This window comes from Nomascus leucogenys, chromosome X (assembly GCF_006542625.1).
Source record: "Nomascus leucogenys isolate Asia chromosome X, Asia_NLE_v1, whole genome shotgun sequence".
NCBI classification, from domain to species: domain Eukaryota; kingdom Metazoa; phylum Chordata; class Mammalia; order Primates; family Hylobatidae; genus Nomascus; species Nomascus leucogenys.
This window is the reverse complement of record NC_044406.1, coordinates 18,391,695-18,412,737: the sequence shown is the minus strand read 5'-3', so window position 1 is coordinate 18,412,737 and position 21,043 is coordinate 18,391,695. Positions and strand designations below refer to the sequence as shown.

The 21,043-nt window shown below is 39.0% G+C and overlaps 2 protein-coding genes across 4 annotated transcripts in view; both read left to right on the top strand.

Annotated features, from left to right (window-relative positions):
- The window catches only part of BCLAF3 (BCLAF1 and THRAP3 family member 3), a 75,272-nt gene that overhangs the window by 35,551 nt on the left and 18,678 nt on the right, over positions 1 to 21,043 (top strand). The window contains exons 5-10 of one of the 3 annotated variants that reach the window (XM_030807268.1): positions 1,707 to 1,882; positions 3,380 to 3,494; positions 4,222 to 4,285; positions 6,405 to 6,520; positions 14,084 to 14,198; positions 15,715 to 15,804. In XM_030807268.1, coding sequence (XP_030663128.1) covers positions 1,707 to 1,882; positions 3,380 to 3,494; positions 4,222 to 4,285; positions 6,405 to 6,520; positions 14,084 to 14,198; positions 15,715 to 15,804 — 676 coding nt within the window. The remainder of the gene's footprint in view (positions 1 to 1,706; positions 1,883 to 3,379; positions 3,495 to 4,221; positions 4,286 to 6,404; positions 6,521 to 14,083; positions 14,199 to 15,714; positions 15,805 to 21,043) is intronic. The other 2 variants (XM_030807269.1, XM_003261132.3) reach the window with 2 other exon arrangements.
- Positions 19,650 to 20,926, top strand: LOC115833306 (60S ribosomal protein L3-like). The gene is given in 2 exon segments (XM_030807270.1): positions 19,650 to 19,740; positions 19,743 to 20,926. Coding segments are annotated over 2 exon segments (1,209 nt in total). The 3' UTR covers positions 20,861 to 20,926.

The window sequence follows — 21,043 nt, the reverse complement described above, 5'->3', positions numbered from 1 at the left end:
AATGTCTCTTAGCTAGTTATCACATACACAGTGGGAAGCTTGGAGCAAATTAGGAGGAAAGAAGGAAAATCGGCCTTCTTTCTAATGAAAGTCCTTCTAATGAATCAACGAAACCACAGCAGTGCGGTCAACCTGCTGCATGATTACTTTTCTGTGTTTCTGCCTTGGCAGGGAGTCATCCCTGGCAATGTTGGTCTGAGAGCAGGGAGCGTGGAAAGTCAGATGGAAGTCTTTCCTCTGATAAGTTATAAATAGACACTCAAAACCATTTTATTAGAGGAGCTAAAATTTTTAAAGAATATCTGTAAGCCCCTCATAACCCTGAAGCAGTTTGGATATATGGCTGTTACATGACTTAAATAAGTACATATGTGCATGCGTGCACTCATATCCCCAGACACATCTGTCTGCTTGCTTTCCGCTATATGATGAGCTGTTTATTCCAGTGGTGTCCTGTTATTTAAAACATACTTCAGGGCTCTCTTTCGGATTTATCTTCTGAGCCTGTAATGTAGCCATTAAGAACCCCAACAGTTGCAAATGTCAATTCTTTGGACAATGAACTTGATTTTTGAGAAGAGCCAAAAGCAATTTAGAGTTAAGTACAGAGGAATAAGATAGGTACAAGCTGATTAGTGCCATTTTGGGTCCAAAATGAGATATAAAGTAATGAGAAAATTTCTTCATTGATGCATGAAGTGCCTGCAGACAAAGCATTTCTGAGTAGTTTTAAGCAAGTGCAGCATTTTTGGAATAAGGTATAGTTTTCCATTATGACACTTGGAAGACATGTTCATTTGAATGCTCAATCTCCGGGATGTGAAACAAAGCAAGACATCCATTGTCTCAGGGTGGTGGCACCTTCCCCATAGGGTTATTGTAAAGATGAAATGAGATAATGTTGGTAAGCTCTAAGCCCCCATGTTCGGCATGTGGTAAACCCTCAATAATTGTTAGCTCTGTATCATAACCATTAGTTTGTAAAAGTACTTAGAGGTCAGGAGAGCTCTTAACAAAAGTTATAAGATTCAGAAGGCATTAAAGTGGTAAGATAGCCGGGGTTATATAATAAATTGTAGTATTTCTTTAAGGGTACATTGAGGGTGAACACTGTAACTGGTGTTAACGATCATAACTTTGCCTAACAACTAAGACTGTTTTCTGAGAATTTAGTGAGACTTTGTAATTAAGTTAATCTCTTAACAGAATTTTATTTCAAAATACTATTCTAAGCTTCTTATTACTGATAGAAAGATATAAGGATTTTTATTAAGTTAGAGAGGTTCTTATGTTTGATATCAGCTTTTAAAGTGTGGTAGTATTTCAAGATAAAATAATTTTGCTGGACTAACAATGTTTTGGCCATTTGGAAGTAGAAAATAATCTAATCGATTACTTTTTGCATAGTAAGTGTCTTTAATACCTTGTATTTTTGAAGTAAAAATTGTTTCACTTAGAATTTGAAGGATTTTATTATTAAAGTGGCAAATATTTAATGACCTCTGATTTGAAAGAACTCAGAGCCATGTATCTGTAGTTATTTTCTCCCACTTGTTATTGTACATGTTTTATGGCATGGAATTTAGTGCCTTAATTATAAGAAAAGATATACATCTTTTTAGTTTTGTAGCTATCTTAATTTTTGATAAATTCTTTTCTCCACAAAATAGTTGCAAATTTAGTTAAACATTTGCAAATTATTCTAGGGTTGCTTCTAGCTATTCCACAGAGAGACAGATGTCACATGATTTGGTTGCTGTTGGCAGGAAAAGTGAGAACTTTCATCCAGTGTTTGAACATCTTGACTCAACTCAGAATACTGAAAACAAACCTACAGGAGAATTTGCTCAGGAAATCATAACAATAATCCATCAAGTTAAAGGTTGGTATATTTTGCACATACGTTAGGGATAACACAAAAGTAATATACTATTCACGAGATACAGGTAAATATCTGCAGTATAGTTTAATAGTAATTAATATTTCATTGTAAGCTAGACTGTGAATTAGGAAATCTTTTGAAGAGGGTATCAGGCATTCATTCGAGCCTAGTTGTTCTTTATATCTAGTTCCAATAACCTTATGCTTCAAGTGTTAGTAGATTGGTACTTGCAAGTTAGAAAGGGAGAAGCTGGCTGCTGCAAAAGACAAGGCATACTGAGAGCAGTAAGAAACAATAACTGGTAACCTAACAGGGAGGAAGAAGCAACAAAAAACAGATAGGAAACTCAAGAAATCAGGAAGCCCTAGGTCATTTTATGATTCTTAAAGCCCCCTGAGGGCATTACTAGGACTTTGTATCTTAAGGATGATGCTGAGTGATCAGTGAAAGATTCTAGTTTGCTTTGGCATTCTTTATAACTGCGAGTTGCGTAATAAATACTTTTAATGGTTTGCATTAAATTGTTTTGTTTTTGCTTCTGGCGAGTTTCCATTAATTGGAAAATTCAGTGATATAGAACAACTTTCCCCAGTGATGCTACACAAATAAGGCAGCTGTAGGTATTACAAACTGGAGGCCTTCAAGAATTTAAAATTTTTTATTTTGTACTACCTACTAGACAATTGCATTAATCTTTCTTACCTTTATAAAATATATTTTGAAAATGAGTTTTTTTTCTCTGCGTCCCTCAAACTAAGGCATGTATTTACTTTAAAGCACATAGTTTGTCTGAAACAGTTCATCCTCTCAGCTCCAGTCCCTCTCACCCAAAGGAAATGTGATTCTTGGCAGAAATGGAGCTGATTTGCAGAAAAATCCGGGAGATTGTCCCAGAACAGGAACAGTAAATTAGGGGAGCGGATTGCTTAAGTAGCATTCTGATGGGCCAGGTGTATTCTCTTTCTCTGTATCCTATTAAAAGTGTGTAGCATAGCTGATTTCTAAATGTTTTCATGAACTTTAATGTGAATTAAAGTAAAGTGGCATTAGAAGGCCTTCTGTGATATGCGAACATAACATTTAATATTTGTTTGAAATTGTTTTGATGTTTCAGGCTTGTTTTTGAAGTTACTTTTTATTTTCATTCAACTGTGAAGCTCTATGCCATCTTTACTTTCCAGATATAGTAAGTCTTACCTTGGAGAAGAAAGGTCCTTGCTTTGAGAGAGCCATTGTCTTTTCCCCTGGACAAGTAAGCAGGCGTTTCAGATAGAAAGAAAATTCTTTGATTAATAAATCAGCTGTTTACTCTTGTTTGGGCTTGGGAAGGCACGTGAGTGCTACAAATTAGTCTGTGAGATAAGTTTGGGTCCCATATATTTTTAAGAGAAAACAGGTTGAATTTTAAAAAATAATCCCTTCTTTCTGTGCTTATATGTAATCTTTTAAGTGAAATCAGCTTAACATTGAGATAAAACTGTTCATTTCCTTTTTCAGCAAATTATTTTCCATCACCTGGCATTACTTTACATGAGCGTTTCTCAGCAATGCAAGATATACACAAGGCAGATGTAAATGAAATTACATTGAATTCAGATCCAGAAATACACAGGTAATGGTTGATTACCATATTATACCCATTTAACTAATGGGGATACACCTCAGAAAAGATTTGGGAAGGGGCTGCTTTCTGAACCTGCTCACCTGGGCTTGCTGTAGACTGTAGGATTGCATTTCCTGCACAAAAATAATAGGATAATCCAAGCATTATCCGGCCACTGCACTTTGATGAAATGAATAGGATGCACTGAAAACATTGACTAGCATTGTTTAAATGTATAGGACTTTGAAAATGCTTACATACCTAACTTCACTTCTGCTGTCAATAGTAATTGCTTCCTGAGGTCCTCAGTAGAAGAATGAAAGACAGTTTTCAAGCCATTGAAATCATAGGTTCCTTCATGTGGTCACAAATAGGTGTTCTGAGGGCAGCCAGATGAAACCACGTGTCTTCTGCTGGCACTTGTTGTAGCAGGTGGTGTACCCTGTCTTGTGAGCTGATTTGAATACATGTGAGAATGCAGTATATCACCAGAGCAAAGTTTGAGATGACACAGACTGCTGATTTGAGAACCACCTAAAGCTTCCCTGTAGTGTGTTCCACAGGATATGTATATCCTGGGAGACTGCCATATAGGTGAAAAACTATCTGGTAGCAAGTTTCTTTTGCTGTCTCCAAAACATACTAGCTTTATTTCAAATTCTATTCTATAATAGTAGAATCAGGGTATCAGTGTATAACATAATTATTTAGTTGTACTATGCCTTTATTATTTTAGGAGAATAGATATGTCTTTGGCCGAGCTTCAGAGTAAACAAGCTGTGATCTATGAATCGGAACAGGTTAGTGGATACAATTTTTGATGAGAAATTATCTTATTGTTGGTATACTAATGGCAAGGGGATTGGTGGTTGGGAGAGAAAAGGGAGTTAAAGTACATGAAGAAGGAGGATTGAAACCCAGGAATCTGAAATTAAAAAGCTCTTCAGGTGATTCTGACTATCAGCCAGGTTGGAGTGAGAATACTGACAAAAGACAAAAATATTCCCTAAGAGGGACAATCCCTAAGGATAACAGCTTTGTAAAATTGACACGCAATTACAGCATTTGATATTCATCCCCAAAATCCACACTGTAAAGCTTATGGAAAGTATGTTAGATACCTATTTTTTTCAAAGCAATCATGTGGAATATATTTTTAAATTGTACATGGAATGAATGCACAGGAACGAAAAATTTCATTTGATATTGCCCTTCTGTTTACTGCAGAATGCACGAAACATTCTGTGGAGTATGAACTAGCAAAATAAGGGAAATAAGGGACTAAATTTCTTTATTCATGTGTTGTGTGTGGTTCCCACCCAACACCTCCCCTCCCACCCCCCATTTCTTTGCTAATTAGAAAGACTGTCTTGACTAGCCAGGAGGGAAGAAAACCGGCTCTTGTTTTAGAAGAATTATATCAAGTTCTAAAAGAACTGCTAATTTATTCGTTGAGAATAAAGAGTCTTTGTAGAGGAGATATTTTAATACATTTCTGATAGAATATATAAATAATTTTTTCACTTGTGAAATGATTATAATTTTTGCTGAATTTATGGAGATAGGTTAATTTGTTGAACAAATGATATTTTCAGACAATTTCTAATCATCAAAGTCCTATAATCAACTTACAGGAAATCTGTGGTTTTTTAAAAAATCACCTATAATTTAGTCATTTAGCACAAAATATTATTTGATCATTTTTCTGGCAGTCTTATAGCTTGCATTTTAACGTAGTCACTATCATAGTATATGTAGTTTTTTGTTTTTACTTGATCCATAATAACATTCCTTTTATGTAAATCTCTGAATTCGCTATGACCTTTTATGATTGAGGCTTTTTAAGCTTTGTTTTGAGACAGAGTCCTGGTCTCACCCAGGCTGGAGTACAGTGGTGCAATCATGGCTCACTGCAGCCTCGACCTCCTGTGCTCAAGTGATCCTCCCACCTCAACCTCCTGAGTAGCTAGGACTACAGACATGCACTACCACGCCTGGCTAATTTTTGTATTTTTTATGGAGACAGGGTTTTTCCATGTTGCCCAGGCTGGTCTTGAACTTCTGGACTCAAGGGATCCACCCGCCTCGGCCTCCCAAAGTGCTGGGATTACAGGCATGAGCCACTGCACCTGGCCCTTGTTAAGTTTTAATTAACTTTTTTCTTTCTTTCTTTCTTTTTTTTTTTTTTTTTTTTTTTTTGAGACAGAGTCTCTGTCACCCTGGCTGGATTGCAGTGGTGCAATCTCAGCTCACTGCAACCTCCACCTCCCAGGTTCAAGCCATTCTCCTGCCTCAGCCTCCCAAGTAGCTGGGATTACAGGCGCCCATCACTACACCCGGCTAATTTTTGTATTTTTGGTGGAGAGGGGGTTTCACTATGTTGGCCAGGCTGGTCTTGAACTCCTGTTCAAATGATCTGCCCACCTCGGCCTCCCAAAGTGCTGGTATTACAGGCATGAGCCACTGTGCCCGGCCTAATTAACTTTTTTCAATAAGCACTTTTCTATGTTGACTTCCACATAGTCTTTATTACCATCAGTTAAATGATTGTACATTATTCTTTTGACTTAAGTTTACCATGATTTATTTACTCATTCTTCCCTTCCTCTTAATTTTTTTTTACATTTAAGTTGCTTCTATTTTTTGTTATTTTAAATATAATGTTTTGAATCTATTTAGGTAGACAACCTTTTCTTTGGGCTAGAGTCCCACAAGTGGGAATCCTGGTTCAATGTTAGGAACTTTTCTGACTGTTGATTGTCAATTGTGTCTCAAAATATTTGTATTAGTTTACAATACCATTAGCAGGATGAGTACAAGATAACTTATCTAGGACTTATAATTAAGGTTCTTGTTAGATATGGTCTTTGTGCACCTAACAGTAATGTGAATGGTTTGTCTTCTGTCAAAATTCCTCAGACTCTGATCAAAATAATAGATCCAAATGACCTACGACATGACATTGAAAGAAGGCGAAAAGAACGGTTACAGAATGAAGATGAGCACATTTTTCACATAGCTAGTGCTGCAGAGAGGTAATCAGTAGATGACAAACATCCTGTTATCAGGGAGCTTTCGGTTTTACCGTATTTTTACATTTTTTGTGTGATGATAATTTTCATTTTAATATAGTGATTTGTTCCTTCAAATCCATCTTATATGTTTAAGTGAAATCTATTAAAATATTTCCAGGTTATTCAGTGATTATCATATGCGGTTTGATTTAAACAACAAAAACTATGGGGTAGGTGAGTATTTGAGGTCTTCGTAATTCTGATGAGGAGTGTTACCACTTTTAGGTCCTGCAGGAGGCAGGACCAGCAAGTTTACAGACTATTTAGCTTGAGCTGATTGAAACTCTGATACATTCTGCCCTTTAGATTCTGGGTTAGTCTTTGAATAGTAGAAAATGTCCTGAAGTCAGTACAGTTATCTTTTGGGACTCTTTGTGGATGTCTATACTGGATAATTGTGGATAACTGTACTGACAAAAAGTGAAAAAAATCCACATTTTGTGGATGTCGTCCATGAAATTGAGGCAGGTGTAGTAGAAAATGCAGAGGAGACCTAAGTTTGAATCTCATCTCTCTCAGTTTACAAACTGACCGATCTTGGACGAATTTTCTTAGTCTCTGGAGCCTCTTCATCTGTAAAATGATGTTAAAGTCAATTTATGCTATGGGGCAGTTATGAATATTAAACGAGTTGGCACATGTGAAGTACTTATGTCATATATGGCAAATAGATCCTCAGTAGATTTTTCTTTCTTAACCTCATACTTCTGTTTAGGGGCTCTTAGTAGTCTAGATCAACCCCAGTTTATCTCTAGTTCTGAACACCATGTGGATGGAACTCATGGCAGCTCTGGGGTCCCATATGATTATGAGGTATAATTGAACAGGACAACATTTCCAGTTCACTTGAGTTCTTCTACTACTTGGATCTCCCAAAAAGTGAGACTGTATGAATACAAAGAGACAGTGCTAATTGTTTTTCCATAATCTTTTGTATCAAATTGCTAAGATACTGTATTTGACAAGACTTTTAAGTCAAGTCTGTAGCTAACTAGGTCAGAATATATGGACTGGAGTCTGACAATAAGTTCAGAACTAATTAAAACATAGTGAAATGGTGTGTTGAGGCACATAAAACAATTGAAAATGAAAGAGTAAAAATGTCCCTTGCTGGGTGAAAGTCTCCAGTCTCCTAATATGATATGGTTAATGCATGACATGACTGTGCTCCTTAATGACACAAGCTCTCTATCATGCTTTCCTTGACTCAGCAAGTGTAAGAAACCCAGAGTACCAAGAAACAGGATTTTAAAAACAGATTTAAGACAATCAGCATATTTTGGCCGGGCGCAGTGGCTCACGCTTGTAATCTCAGCACTTTGGGAGGCCGAGGTGGGCGGATCACGAGGTCAGGAGATCGAGACCATGGTGAAACCCCGTCTCTACTAAAAAATACAAAAAAAAAAATTAGCTGGGCATGGTGGTGGGTGCCTGTAGTCCCAGCTACTCAGAGAGGCTGAGACAGGAGAATGGCGTGAACCCGGGAGGCGGAGCTTGCAGTGAGCCGAGATTGCGCCACTGCACTGCAGCCTGGGGACACAGCGAGACTCCTTCTCAAAAAAAAAAAAAAAAAAAAAAAAAAGACAATCAGCATATTTTAAAGATCATAAGATGCTTTAGGATGTATCTTTACCTCTTGACGTGATTAAGAACGTTGAGCACTGGAGTTGGACCTGAGTTCAGTGCCTGGCTCTTAGATTCCTAGCTATGTGACTGACTTTGGGCAAATTATTTTGTCTCTGTTTCCTCATCTGTAAAATAGGGATAAGAGTTGTACTTACCTCACAGTGGTGGTTAAGATTAAGTAAAATGATGAGTGTAAGGTAGACTAGCTGGTCAGCATCAAGTATTATGAATGCTAGCTTTGAGGACAGTGTGGTAGTGTGCAAGGATGTGTTCCTACAAGCTGTCTTTTGCTGGGTCTGTTGGATTATTTTATTTGTATTGGATAGGTGGTGAGGCATAGTGGAGCCATGAGGAGTTTTTAAAAGTGAGACATTACTTAACATTCATCCTGCAAAAATAAACAATTCAGTAGTTTTTAGTATATTCACGAACTTATGCAACCATCATTACTATCTAATTCCAAAACATTTCATCACCCCAAAAGTAAACCGTCTCTCTACCCATTAGCTGCCACTCCCTGCCCCATTTCTCCTTCCCCCTTAGTCCCTGGCAACCATTGTTCTATTTTCTGTATCTATGGATTTGTCTAATCCTGACATTTCATATAATCATTCTTTTCTTTTCTTTTCTTTTCTTTTCTTTTCTTTTCTTTTCTTTTCTTTTCTTTTCTTTTCTTTTCTTTTCTTTGAGACAGGGTCTGTCTCTGTCACCCAGGATGGAGTACAGAGGCACAATCACAGCTCACTGCAGCCTCAGCCTTCTGTGAGGCTCAGGTGATTCTCCCACCTCGGCCTCCTGAGCAGCTGGGACCACAGGTTCCTGCCACCATGCCCGGCTAGTTTTTCGTATTTTTTTTTTTGCAGAGACGGGATTTCACCATGTTGCCCAGGCTGGTCTCAAACTCCTGTGCTCAAGGGATCTACCCTCCTCAGTCTCCCAAAGTGCTGGGAGTACAGGCATGAGCCACCACACCTGGCCTGACATTTCATATAAATACAATAATATAATATGTGGCCTCTCGTAACTGACTTCTTTCCTGTAGCATAATGTTTTTAATGCTCATCCATGTTGTAGCATGAGAATTCTTATGTATGGCTGAATAATATTCCATTGTATGGCTATATCGTATTCTGTTTATCCATTCACCAGTTGATGGACATTTGGGTTGTTTCCACTTTTTGTCTGTTTGTGAATAACTGTGCTGTGAACATCTGTGTGCAAGTTTTTGTGCAGATACCTGTTTTCATTTCTCCAGTATATAGCTAGGAGTGGAATTGATGAGTTTGATGGTTACTTTATGATTAACTTTTTGAGGAACTGCCAGACTGTTTTCCAAAGTGGCTGTACTATTTTACATTTCCACCAGCAGCATGTGAAGGGTCCAGTTGCTCCACATCGTTGCCAACTCTTGTTATTCATCTCTCACTTTATCCTAATTCAATTTCCTTATTTAAATAAGAAAAATATATTATCCTTTTATCTTAGAAATTCAGTTTATAAAAATTGACCTCATTATATGTTTTTATATAAACTCTTAAAATCAAGTCAGGGTAGTTTCCACAGAAATGCAAAAGAAATGAAACATGATGCAATCATAAGTCATAGGATGTAGTGATTTCTCACCTGTGTGGCTTTCCCTCAAAAAGTTGTATGCAGCCTTTCTGTCTGTGTTTGCTCACTGTTGTATCCCCACTGCCCTGAGCTCAGTTCATATTTGTTGAATGAATGAATGAATGAATGAAGAGGTCCCAGAGGAGTAGACAAGAGAGAGGATACTCCTAAATTGTAATGCATTTAGATTTGGTTACTATTCCCTGATGCCTTAGGATCTTTCACAGGCAAACCTAACACTTGGGCGTTCTGTCTAGCCTCTAGGACCCATCTGTTCTCTACAGGTGCTCCTTAACTTACGATAGGGCAACATCCCGATAACCCATTGTAAAGTAAAAAAAAGTGCAAGTCAAACCATTGTAAGTTGGGGACGGTCTGGATTTACTTCCACTTCTTACCCGTTTCTGACTCTGATGTCTCCATGTTTTCTCCTGACACACTATTTCTGCCTTTTCTAACTGGAGTTACTAAGTTTCCTACGATGTAAATGAGTTGTTTTGTTATAGAGATATGGAATGTGTTTGATAAAGTAGCTTAAAAATAGTATCAGTGGACTTGAAGAGGACATCAAACTGCCAAGAATTCTTTTATTTTTTATTTTTATTTTTTAACAAGGAGTTGGAACGACAGACTGTTGTTTTAGCTGGGCAGGTTACGGGAAAACATCAGTTTTTGTTCTTGCTATTGCAACAGTCATAATCTATACTGAGGTAGGGTGAACTTTATAAAGATATTATATTCATATAGTCAACAGATATTTATATATTGATTTCTTTGTTCTAGTTACTGTTCTAAAGACTGAGGATATAGTGAAAAACTATATTCAAACCTTTGTCTTCATGTTACTTATAATTTAATGGTAGAAGAAAGAAAACAAATACATGTCAGTGGAGTGATAGGTGAAAATAAGGCAGAAGAGGAAATTTAATAGCAAAGAGTGACATGTGTGATATGGTTTTATTTAGTGTGGTCATGGAGTACACTTACGACTTTTAAAAAATGTAGCTGGGTTGTGAATTAAGTGAGGGTGTTAGCCATAGGGTTATTTGAGGGGATGGTATTTCAAGAGAGGGAACAGCAAAAGCAAAGACCTTCAGACAGGCGCATGCCTGCTTTTAAGGAATAGAAAGGGGGACAGTGGGGTTGTGACAGGGTAGTAAAGGGAGAGAGTAGATGAGGCCAATCACGAAGGGCATTGAAGAACTGAAGGACATGAAGACTTTATATTTTATTCTGGATGAAGTTAGAAAACATTTTGGGTTCTAACCAGAGAAGAGACATAATCTCACTTAAATTTTAAAAGGATCACTCTGGTTGCTGGGTGGAGAATGGACTGTAAGAGCTAGAGAAAAAAAGTATTTCCTTCTCAAGTAAAAAAAAAAAAAAAAGATTAGAGGTAGGAAATCTACATGATAGGGTCGACATGGTAGAGTGGACACATCAGGGAACCAGGCTGCTTAGATCTTCTTCCTCCCATATCCTCTGTATGTAGCATCTGCCTCATGATCCAAGATGGGTATTTGTGCTCTAGCCATCATGTCCTCATACTAGCCTTTCCTTTAAAGACTTCTTGAAATTTACACGATAACTTGGCCAAAATTTTGTCCCATGGCCATGCCTAGCTGCAGGGCAGCTGGGAAATAGATTCTTTAATCTGAGCATTCATTTGCCTGGTCAAAAATCAAATATCAAAGGATTTAATTTTTGTATTGTGACAAAATATACATATCCTAAATTTACCATTTTAACCATTTTTAAGTGTAAAATTCATTGACATTGAGTATATTCACAATGTTGTACAATCATCACCACTGTCTACTTCCAGAACTTTTTCATCTTCACAAACAGAAACTCTGTTTCCATTGAACAGTAACTCCTCATGCTCTCCTCCCTGTAGCCCCTGGTAACCTCTATTCTTTCTGTCTATATGAATTTGCCTATTGTGGGTATCTGATATAAGTAGAATCAGACAATATTTGTCCTTTTGTCTCTGGCTTCTTTCACTTAGCATAGTGTTTTCAGGGTCAATTCATGTTGTATCATGTGTCAGAATTTCATTCCTTTTTAAAAAAATTCATTCTCTTTTAAGGCTGAGTAATATTCCATTGTATGGCTGTACTACATTTTGTTTATCTGTGTTTCTGTTTGTGGACATTTGTATTGCTTTCACCCTTTGGCTATTGTAAATAGTGCTGTTATGAACATTGGTATTGTCATCTTTTTGGTTATAGCCATCCCAGTTAGTGTAAAGTGGTATCTCATTGTGGTTTTGATTTGCATTTCTCTAATGACTAATGATGTTGAGCATCTTTCCATGTGCTTATTGGCCATTGGTATGTCTTTGGAGAAATTTCTATTCAAATCCTTTGTCCATTTTAAAATCACAGTCTTTTTATTGTTGAGGTGTAGGAGTTCTTTATATATTCTGGATACAGCTCCCTCATCAGATATATGCTTTGCAAAGAGAATTTTTAAAAATCCATTGCTTTGTTTGTAGAAGTAGTCATACGCACTAACGGTAATCATTTGGAAAAATATAATAAAGTATAAAATCAAAAATATAAGGCATTCCTAATTTTACCAGTCAGAGATGACCACTGTTAATATTTAGTACAGTTCTTGTATTTTATTTTTTCTGGGCATGTATGTGTATATTTTAAATAATTGAAATTATCCTCAATATACAGCTTTGCACTTGACTCTTTTGACCTACTGTCGTGAGCGTTTTGACAAAGCATAGGCCTTTTTAACATTTAAAAAAACCCGGAGTGTCTATTTCATGTCAGATTCTGGGATCAGAGCTGGGGCCACAAAATGAATCATCCGCAGTGCTTCCTCTGAAGGAATAGCAACTTGTTCCGTTAAACAGACAGGTACACCAGTAGTTACAAATACGGAGTGATAGGTGTTAAGACCCAAAAATGCTACATGTGCACATAGCAGGGAGTACCTAGTTCACCTCAGAAGGGTTTAGGAAACTCTTCCTTGAAGAGATAGAAATGGATCTAAATCTTTAAGTTAATCTAAGTAGAAGGAAATGGTCACAGAAGGAACTGCACATGCAAAGGTGTAGAAGCAGGAGAGATTGCTGTGTGCCAGGAACCACATGTACTTCAATATTCCCGGCTGGGCGCGGTGGCTCACGCCTGTAATCCCAGCACTTTGGGAGGCCAAGGTGGATGGATTACTTGAGGTTAGGAGTTCAAGACCAGCCTGGCCAACATGGTGAAACCCCGTCTCTACTAAAAATAAAAAAAATTAGCAGGGCGTGATGGCATGCGCCTGTAATCCCAGCTACTCGGGAGGCTGAGGCAGGAGAATCACTTGAACTCAGGAGGTGGAGGTTGCAATGAGCCGAGATTGTGCCACTGCACTCCAGCCTGGGCAACAGAGCAAGACTCTGTCTCAAAAACAAACAAACAAAAAATCCCAAAGCTCAGTGTGCCTGTTGGGGAGATTGGAGCAAGGTAGCAAGGGCCAGAGCAGAAAGGGCTTTGGGGGTCACGATGAGGAGTGTGGAAGTTATCTTGCTGCCAGTGGGGAATCCATGGGAAAGACTGAAGATGGGCCTGCAGAAGACACAGGAAGGGGCTGAGAAGCATTGTGGAGAGAGGCAGGATGTGACGCGGAGAGGAATCCCCAAGGGCTGTAGAAATGAGGCTTTGGAGATCAGAGGAAGAGCCCAGGGAAGGACCTCCCTCCCAGATAGGGCTGCCTGAGAACAGCCCTTTGTGGCCTCAGTACCTCATGATAACGGGAGAGAGGAGGCTGTCCTTCGCTGCTGTGGTCCTGCAGTATCAGAGGCCTCAGCTCTGCCAGTGAGGGGACCCTGAGCCAGTCATACACCTTGCCTCTGTTGAATGGTCTGGGTCATGAGCCATTGGTGCTTCCACCAGTAGGAGCTGTCAGCAAGAAGGGGAGGGGGGCAGTGCTGCCAAAGGTTCTAGAGCAGTAATTATCTTTCCTCAAAACACACATTTCACATATGGTTTCAGGGGGTTACAGCCCCCAGGAAGCCTGTCCTTAGACCCCAGATTGAGAACCTGGTTCAAGAAGTGTTTTTCCCCATTGCTAACCTCCAACTTAGATAAATAACATTTGTTGGAAAATGAGGGGTTTAGCCCTAATGACTATCATTTTTAATTTTAGTGGTGATAGATCATTGAGATTTCACTTGTGTGCTACTTTAATTGTTTCTGAAGGGGCTTTTTAAAATTATTGTTGTTTATTTGTTGGAAAAAAAGGTATACTAATAAAATATTCTTATTTTCTCTCTTTCCTTATTAGGGATGATCAGAATTCCAGTTTTTCAAAGGTAAAGAATATTCATACTGATGGATTCCAAAAACCTACACATTTTATAAAATCAAATTTTAGAAAATGTATTGAAAAACCTTACATGGTAAGATCGCAGTTCCAAAATTTTCATTTTTATGATTTCTTCTTCTCCAATACATCAAAATGTACAGGCATCACCAATATTTTTCACGTTTGTAACTGTTCATTAAGTATATGTTATAAGATTCCGTTGATGCTTAAAGTTATTATGACAGAAGAAATGGTCATTTCTTACTTGATTTAGTAGGATTTTATTGGATTCATTAAATAAAGCTAATAAATCTAGCTTTCTTAAGATTTTTTGGGGGGCCAGGTGCAGTGGTTCATGCTTGTAATCCTAGCACTTTAGGAGGCCAAGGCAGGAGGATTGCTTGAGCCCGGGAGTTCAAGACCTGCCTGGGCAACGTGGCTAGACCTCATCTCTACAAAAACGTATAATAATAATAAAAGAAAAAAATTCAAAAGAGATTTTTTGGGAACAACTCTTAAGATCTCTTGGAACATATTTATTAAGGCATAATTCACATACCATAAAATTGACCAATTTGTGTATAATTGAATGATTTTTAGTAAATTAACCAAAGTGTGCAACCATCACCATAGTCCAGTTTTAGAATATTTTCATTACCCAATATGAGCCCTCATGCCTGTTTTGTTACTCCCCTTTGTCACCCCCAGCCAACACTAATCTACTTTCTGTCTGAAAGATTTGCCTTTTTATAGGGCAGCTCACAAAATGGCAGCTAGTTCCATAAGAACAGGCAAGTAATGGCGAGAAAGATGGAAGCCAGAGTCAGTAACCTAATTTCACAAGTAAAATCTCATTCTTTACCATATTCTTTTTGCAAGAAGCAAGTTCCTAGGCCCTGCCGACACTCGAAGGGAGGAATAATTGGTCGGATCACTGGGAGCCATGTCAGCAGTTGCCTAGTACAGTCCTCCCTCTGGCCAGACTCTACAGAAAGTGGAAATAATTGAAGGTGATAAGACTGTTGATTTTAGAAAAAGGAAACCATCTTGAGAATGGGCCCCATCTTTTCTGTCTCCACCAGAGGATTTAGGTTCTTCATAGTTGCAGACTTACTAATGTAGTTCTTTCTCTTATTTCTGGTACTTTTCTAGCCATGGCAAGAGCATCACCTCAGATCAGTTACCTGAGTCAGGAAAACCTGCCTCTTGCACTGTTGAGGATTTGTATTCTTCTTAGGCAGTAGGAACCCTTTAGCAACTCCTGATAGTAATGGGTTTATTTTTCTCCTAGGTGCCTGAATAAATGCTAGATGTATCATCCATTTTCTCAAATTCACCCATTATGTTATACATGAGTATGTTTTACACTTGTTACAGGCGTAAATGATCCTGGCTCCTCACAAACTAGCATGGATCATGTTAGTCAAAGTTGAGGGTCAAGTTAGCATGGGTCAAGGAGGGGATGTGTATGTGCTCTACAGCTAAGCTCCCTGCTCCCTGCTTTGTGTTCTTAATCCTGTACATTTAAAATGTGTTTTCTAATGGTAAAACAAGCTTTTAAAATAAGCTTTAAAGTCAGTTAACCCACACTACTACTTTTTTTCATGCAGAATTATACTACGCAGAGAAAAGACATAATTACTCACAAACCATTTGAGGTTGAGGGAAACCACCGAAACACAAGAGTAAGACCTTTTAAGGTATTGAGTGTTGTTTTCCATTTAATTCCAGCTTTGGTTTTATGCTTTGGACATAATGTTTTAAGTGTTAGTAAATCAAGAGCTGTTTTGTAATATGCTTTCAAGTGGTAGCTATAAACTAGTATTTCTGGACATTTATAGTTAACTGTAATCAATTTATTGATGACCCCTTTCCTTAGGACTTGATTTTCAATTTTTTTCTTTTTTACCAGTAGAATCCTTTTCCAAATATTACATGGAAACACAAATACATAAAACAGATGCAGGTGGAGTGGCTCTAGGTGGGGAGACAGGCAAGGCTGCAGACCCTCCCTTTAAGCCAGCACCTTTACCTCTAAGATACACGTGCAGAGCTGTAGAGCTTTCTCCAAGATTCACAGATTGAAAAACCCTGCCATGGACACACAACCCTTAGAGGTGTTCTGGATCATCACAGGAAGATTCTGGTCCAGGTAGCTTTGTTAAAGCATATTTTATCACACTCTTAATTATTGGTACATCTATATCTGATATGAATGATAATTTTTAATCAACCAATATGTTTGATTATCCAGAACACCTCATCCCCCAAATATATGGAGTAAGAATTGTAGTACAAGGTATTATATTTCATTTTTTTTTGAGATGGAGTCTCCCTCTGTCGCCCAGGCTGGAGTGCAGTGGTGCCATCCTGGCTCACTGTAACCTCCGCCTCCCGGGTTCAAGCTATTCTCCTGCCTCAGCCTCCCAAGTAGCTGGGAATACAGGCATGCGCCACCATGTGCGCCTAATTTTTGTATTTTTAGTAGAGACGGTTTCATCATGTTGGCCAGGCTGGTCTCGAATGCCTGACCTCAAGGATCACCCACGTTGGCCTTCCAAAGTGCTGGAATTACAGGCTTGAGCCACTGCACTTGGCCCAAGGTATTATATTTCTATCTCCTTGCTCACAAAAGTTGAGGTGCTTTTAAAATCAATTTTGACAGTTTCTTGCCTGTAATAGGTACTTTATTAATATTTTTCAGTCATACTGTCTCCCTCCCCTAAATAAAGGCAAGAATTTGAGCTTTTTGTGTAAAAGTGGCAGACAGGCTTGTTAGAGTAGGTAGCTCATTAGGAGGAAGTTAATATGAACAGAAAAGTAGTAGAAACTATCTAAAATTATGGACTAGAAGGTTAATTGAGTGATCTATTAATATTGGCTTCTTGAGAGAGAATTTATGGATATTGAAAGATTTTATTCAATGAGAGTAACATAATTTGTAGGCATTGAATAGATTACATTTTTAGCCAATGGTTTATGTATCTAAGATTACATGTGTGACACGAAGTTTTTAAAAATAATTACGGCCATAGAATATATACATGTTTTATACCATCTTTTGATCTCTTGTGTAATGGGGCATCACATCAACTGAAAATGTGATGTCTGCATAACTTACAGACAATATAGATGGGCTTTCAGATCTAAGTGCTTACTACATGTTGTTCTCATTGGTCAGATATAGTTGATTATACGATTTTTCTAACAGCATCATAAGATTTATTTTCTGTTACCTTTTTTCCTTAAGGGAAGATACTTTAACATAAATTCATAGACAAATGTTTTCAAGATATATGTAATAACTTTACCTCTTGACCAATCATTTAAAGTTGCATAATGTTACATGAATGCTTAGAAGTGTACAATTCTTTGTAGTAAAATAGTGGGCAGAAATAATCCTTCATAAGAAAAGGAAATCTTTTGGCTGGGTACTGTAGCTCACACCTGTAATCCTAACACTTTGGGTTGCTGAGATGCGTGGATCACTTGAGGTCAGGAGTTCGAGAAGAGCTTCGCAACATGGCAAAACCCCGTCTCTACAAAAAATACAAAAAAAGCTGGGCATGGTGGCGTGCACCTGTAGTCCCAGCTACTCAGGAGGCTGAGGTGGGAAGATCGCTTCAGCCTGGGAGGCAGAGGCTGCAGTGAGCCGAGATTGTGCCACTGCCCTCAAGCCTGGGCGACACAGCGAAGAGACCCTGTCCCAAAAGAAAAAAAAAACAAGAAATAGCCGGGCGAGGTGGCAGGCGCCTGTAGTCCCAGCTACGCGGGAGGCTGAGGCAGGAGAATGGCGTGAACCCCGGGGGGCGGAGCCTGCAGTGAGCCGAGATCGCGCCACTGCACTCCAGCCTGGTGACAGAGCGAGACTCCGTCTCAAAAAAAAAAAAAAAAAAAAAAAAACAAGAAATATTTTGCTAAAATTTACTTTTTACATGAATTGGACTAGTTCAAAGCGACATAGTAATAACCTTAGAGGACATGTAGAAATGGACCGCATCAGTCTCAAGATTAGCTCTGATGTGTCAAGTTTGTGCAGATAGTCTTAACATTAGTGTCTCATTATAATTCTGTTTTTGTAAAATTATGTGCTTCATTATGTCTGACATACCCATTTTTGAAATAATTGTGAAAAGAAGATTCTGCTTAGTTTTGTTAACTATTCCATTGTAACACATCATTTGCGCATTTGTTTTCCCAATATGGCTCATGATCTGTTTCCTGTTATTAAGTACTCTGAGGATGGAACTTAAATAAAATCAACCAAACACTAAATTTCAAAAAGAATAGAATCTATTTCTATGGGCAAGTCTTTGAAAATTATTACAGAACCTAAACATTGTACTTCTTCTATTTAGATGTCTATATATTAGGCCATAATTTTAAAGCCATAGTTCTATCTAGCATACATTTTGGCTTTCACTAAATTAGTAGCTTAATATTTTTGATGTTATGGGTCTTGCTGCAGCCAGTTCTTCCCTTTCACAACTTCGTAACTGTCTCCTTGTTAAAAAGCAACAGCAGCTCCAGCAACAACTCACCTGTCTTAAGACCCAATCTCTTTTCCTCCTGGCATTGCTTTAGTTGCTGGTTAATCTGAACTTTATTATCAAAGAGGAAACAAATAGTGTTTAAAGAGGGTTGTTATTTAATGCAGCCATTGTCGTGTTTGTAAACAATTTTATTGACTTCTTTAGAGGTTAATAGTGTATTCAATCTTATAATAGTTTATTTAGGAGTTGTTATTGTTTAGCTCTTCATGTTGAGAAAATCTTGACTCATATCTTGCCAGTCATGATGGCTCACGCCTGTAAACCCAGCACTTTGGGAGGCTGAGGCGGGCAGATCACTTGAGGTCAGGAGTTCGAGACCAGCCTGGCCAACATGGTGAAACCCTGTCTCTACTAAAAATACAAAAATTAGCTGGGCGTGATGGCATGTACCTGTAGTCCCAGCTACTCTGGAGGCTGAGGCAGGAGAATCGCTTGAACTCAGGAGGCGGAGATTGCAGTGAGCCCAGATTGCACTACTGTACTTCAGCCTGGGTGACAGAGTGAAACTCTATCTCAAAAAAAAAAAAAAAATCTTGACTCATATCTGTAAAGATGTATAAATATTTTATTCAGATCCTAACTTTCTGTAAACGAAATGTGCTTTTGTTTGCTTTTGTAATTTTAGCTTCTGTTTTCAGCCTTAATCATTTACAAATAGTAAACTCTTTCCCCGAAACATTCTAAAAGGGCCACTATTAGTTTCATCCCATTTGATTGGACCCTGGTCATGTAGTAGTTGGAATGTGACTCAGGGATGTTTTTTATGAAAAGCAAAGAAAGAATTTGATTTAAAGACAAAACTCTTCCCATGTAACTTTGTGATGAAACATTTACATGTAACTAGGTTGTCTTTTCCTTTTTACTTGAGAAAATTGAGAAGATGAGAACAAATTAGCAGATAATAAAATTTATATATCAATCTTCTGAGTAAAATTCTCATTTTATTTAAAAAAAAAAAAGAACACGCTCTACTGGCGGGATTTGATGGCGTGATGTCTCACAGAAAGTTCTCCGCTGCCAGACATGGGTCCCTTGGCTTCCTGCCTCAGAAGCGCAGCAGCAGGCATCGTGGGAAGGTGAAGAGCTTCCCAAGGATGATCCGTCCAAGCTGGTCCACCTCACGGCCTTCTTGGGATACAAGGCTGGCATGACTCACATCGTGCGGGAAGTCGACAGGCCAGGATCCAAGGTGAACAAGAAGGAGGTGGTGGAGGCTGTGACCATTGTGGAGACGCCACCCATGGTGGTTGTGGGCATTGTGGGCTACGTGGAAACCCCTCGAGGCCTCCGGACCTTCAAGACTGTCTTCGCTGAGCACATCAGTGATGAATGCAAGAGGTGTTTCTATAAGAATTGGCATAAATCTAAGAAGAAGGCCTTTACCAAGTACTGCAAGAAATGGCAGGATGAGGATGGCAAGAAGCAGCTGGAGAAGGACTTCAGCAGCATGAAGAAGTATTGCCAAGTCATCCGTGTCATTGCCCACACCCAGATGCGCCTGCTTCCTCTGCGCCAGAAGGCGGCCCACCTGATGGAGATCCAGGTGAATGGAGGCACCGTGGCCGAGAAGCTGGACTGGGCCCGCGAGAGGCTCGAGCAGCAGGTACCTGTGAACCAAGTGTTTGGGCAGGATGAGATGATCGACGTCATCGGGGTGACCAAGGGCAAAGGCTACAAAGGGGTCACCAGTCGTTGGCACACCAAGAAGCTGCCCCGCAAGACCCACCGAGGCCTGCGCAAGGTGGCCTGTATTGGGGCACGGCATCCTGCTCGTGTAGCCTTCTCTGTGGCACGTGCTGGGCAGAAAGGCTACCATCACCGCACTGAGATCAACAAGAAGATCTGTAAGATTGGCCAGGGCTACCTTATCAAGGACGGCAAGTTGATCGAGAACAATGCCTCCACTGACTATGACCTGTCTGACAAGAGCATCAACCCTCTGGGTGGCTTTGTCCACTATGGTGAAGTGACCAATGACTTTGTCAAGCTGAAAGGCTGTGTGGTGGGAACCAAGAAACGGGTGCTCACCCTCCGCAAGTCCTTGCTGGTGCAGACGAAGCGGTGGGCTCTGGAGAAGATTGACCTTAAGTTCATTGACACCACCTCCAAGTTTGGCCATGGCCGCTTCCAGACCATGGAGGAGAAGAAAGCATTCATGGGACCAGTCAAGAAAGACCGAATTGCAAAGGAAGAAGGAGCTTAATGCCAGGAACAGATTTTGCAGTTGGTGGGGTCTCAATAAAAGTTATTTTCCACTGAAAAAAAAAAAGAACACATTTGGGAATAAATTTAGTATGCAATGGCTGCTATTTTAAAGATACAGAATTGATACTTTTATTCTGACCCTTGTACCTGCCTAATAAATGAACACTGGTTGAGTTCTTAG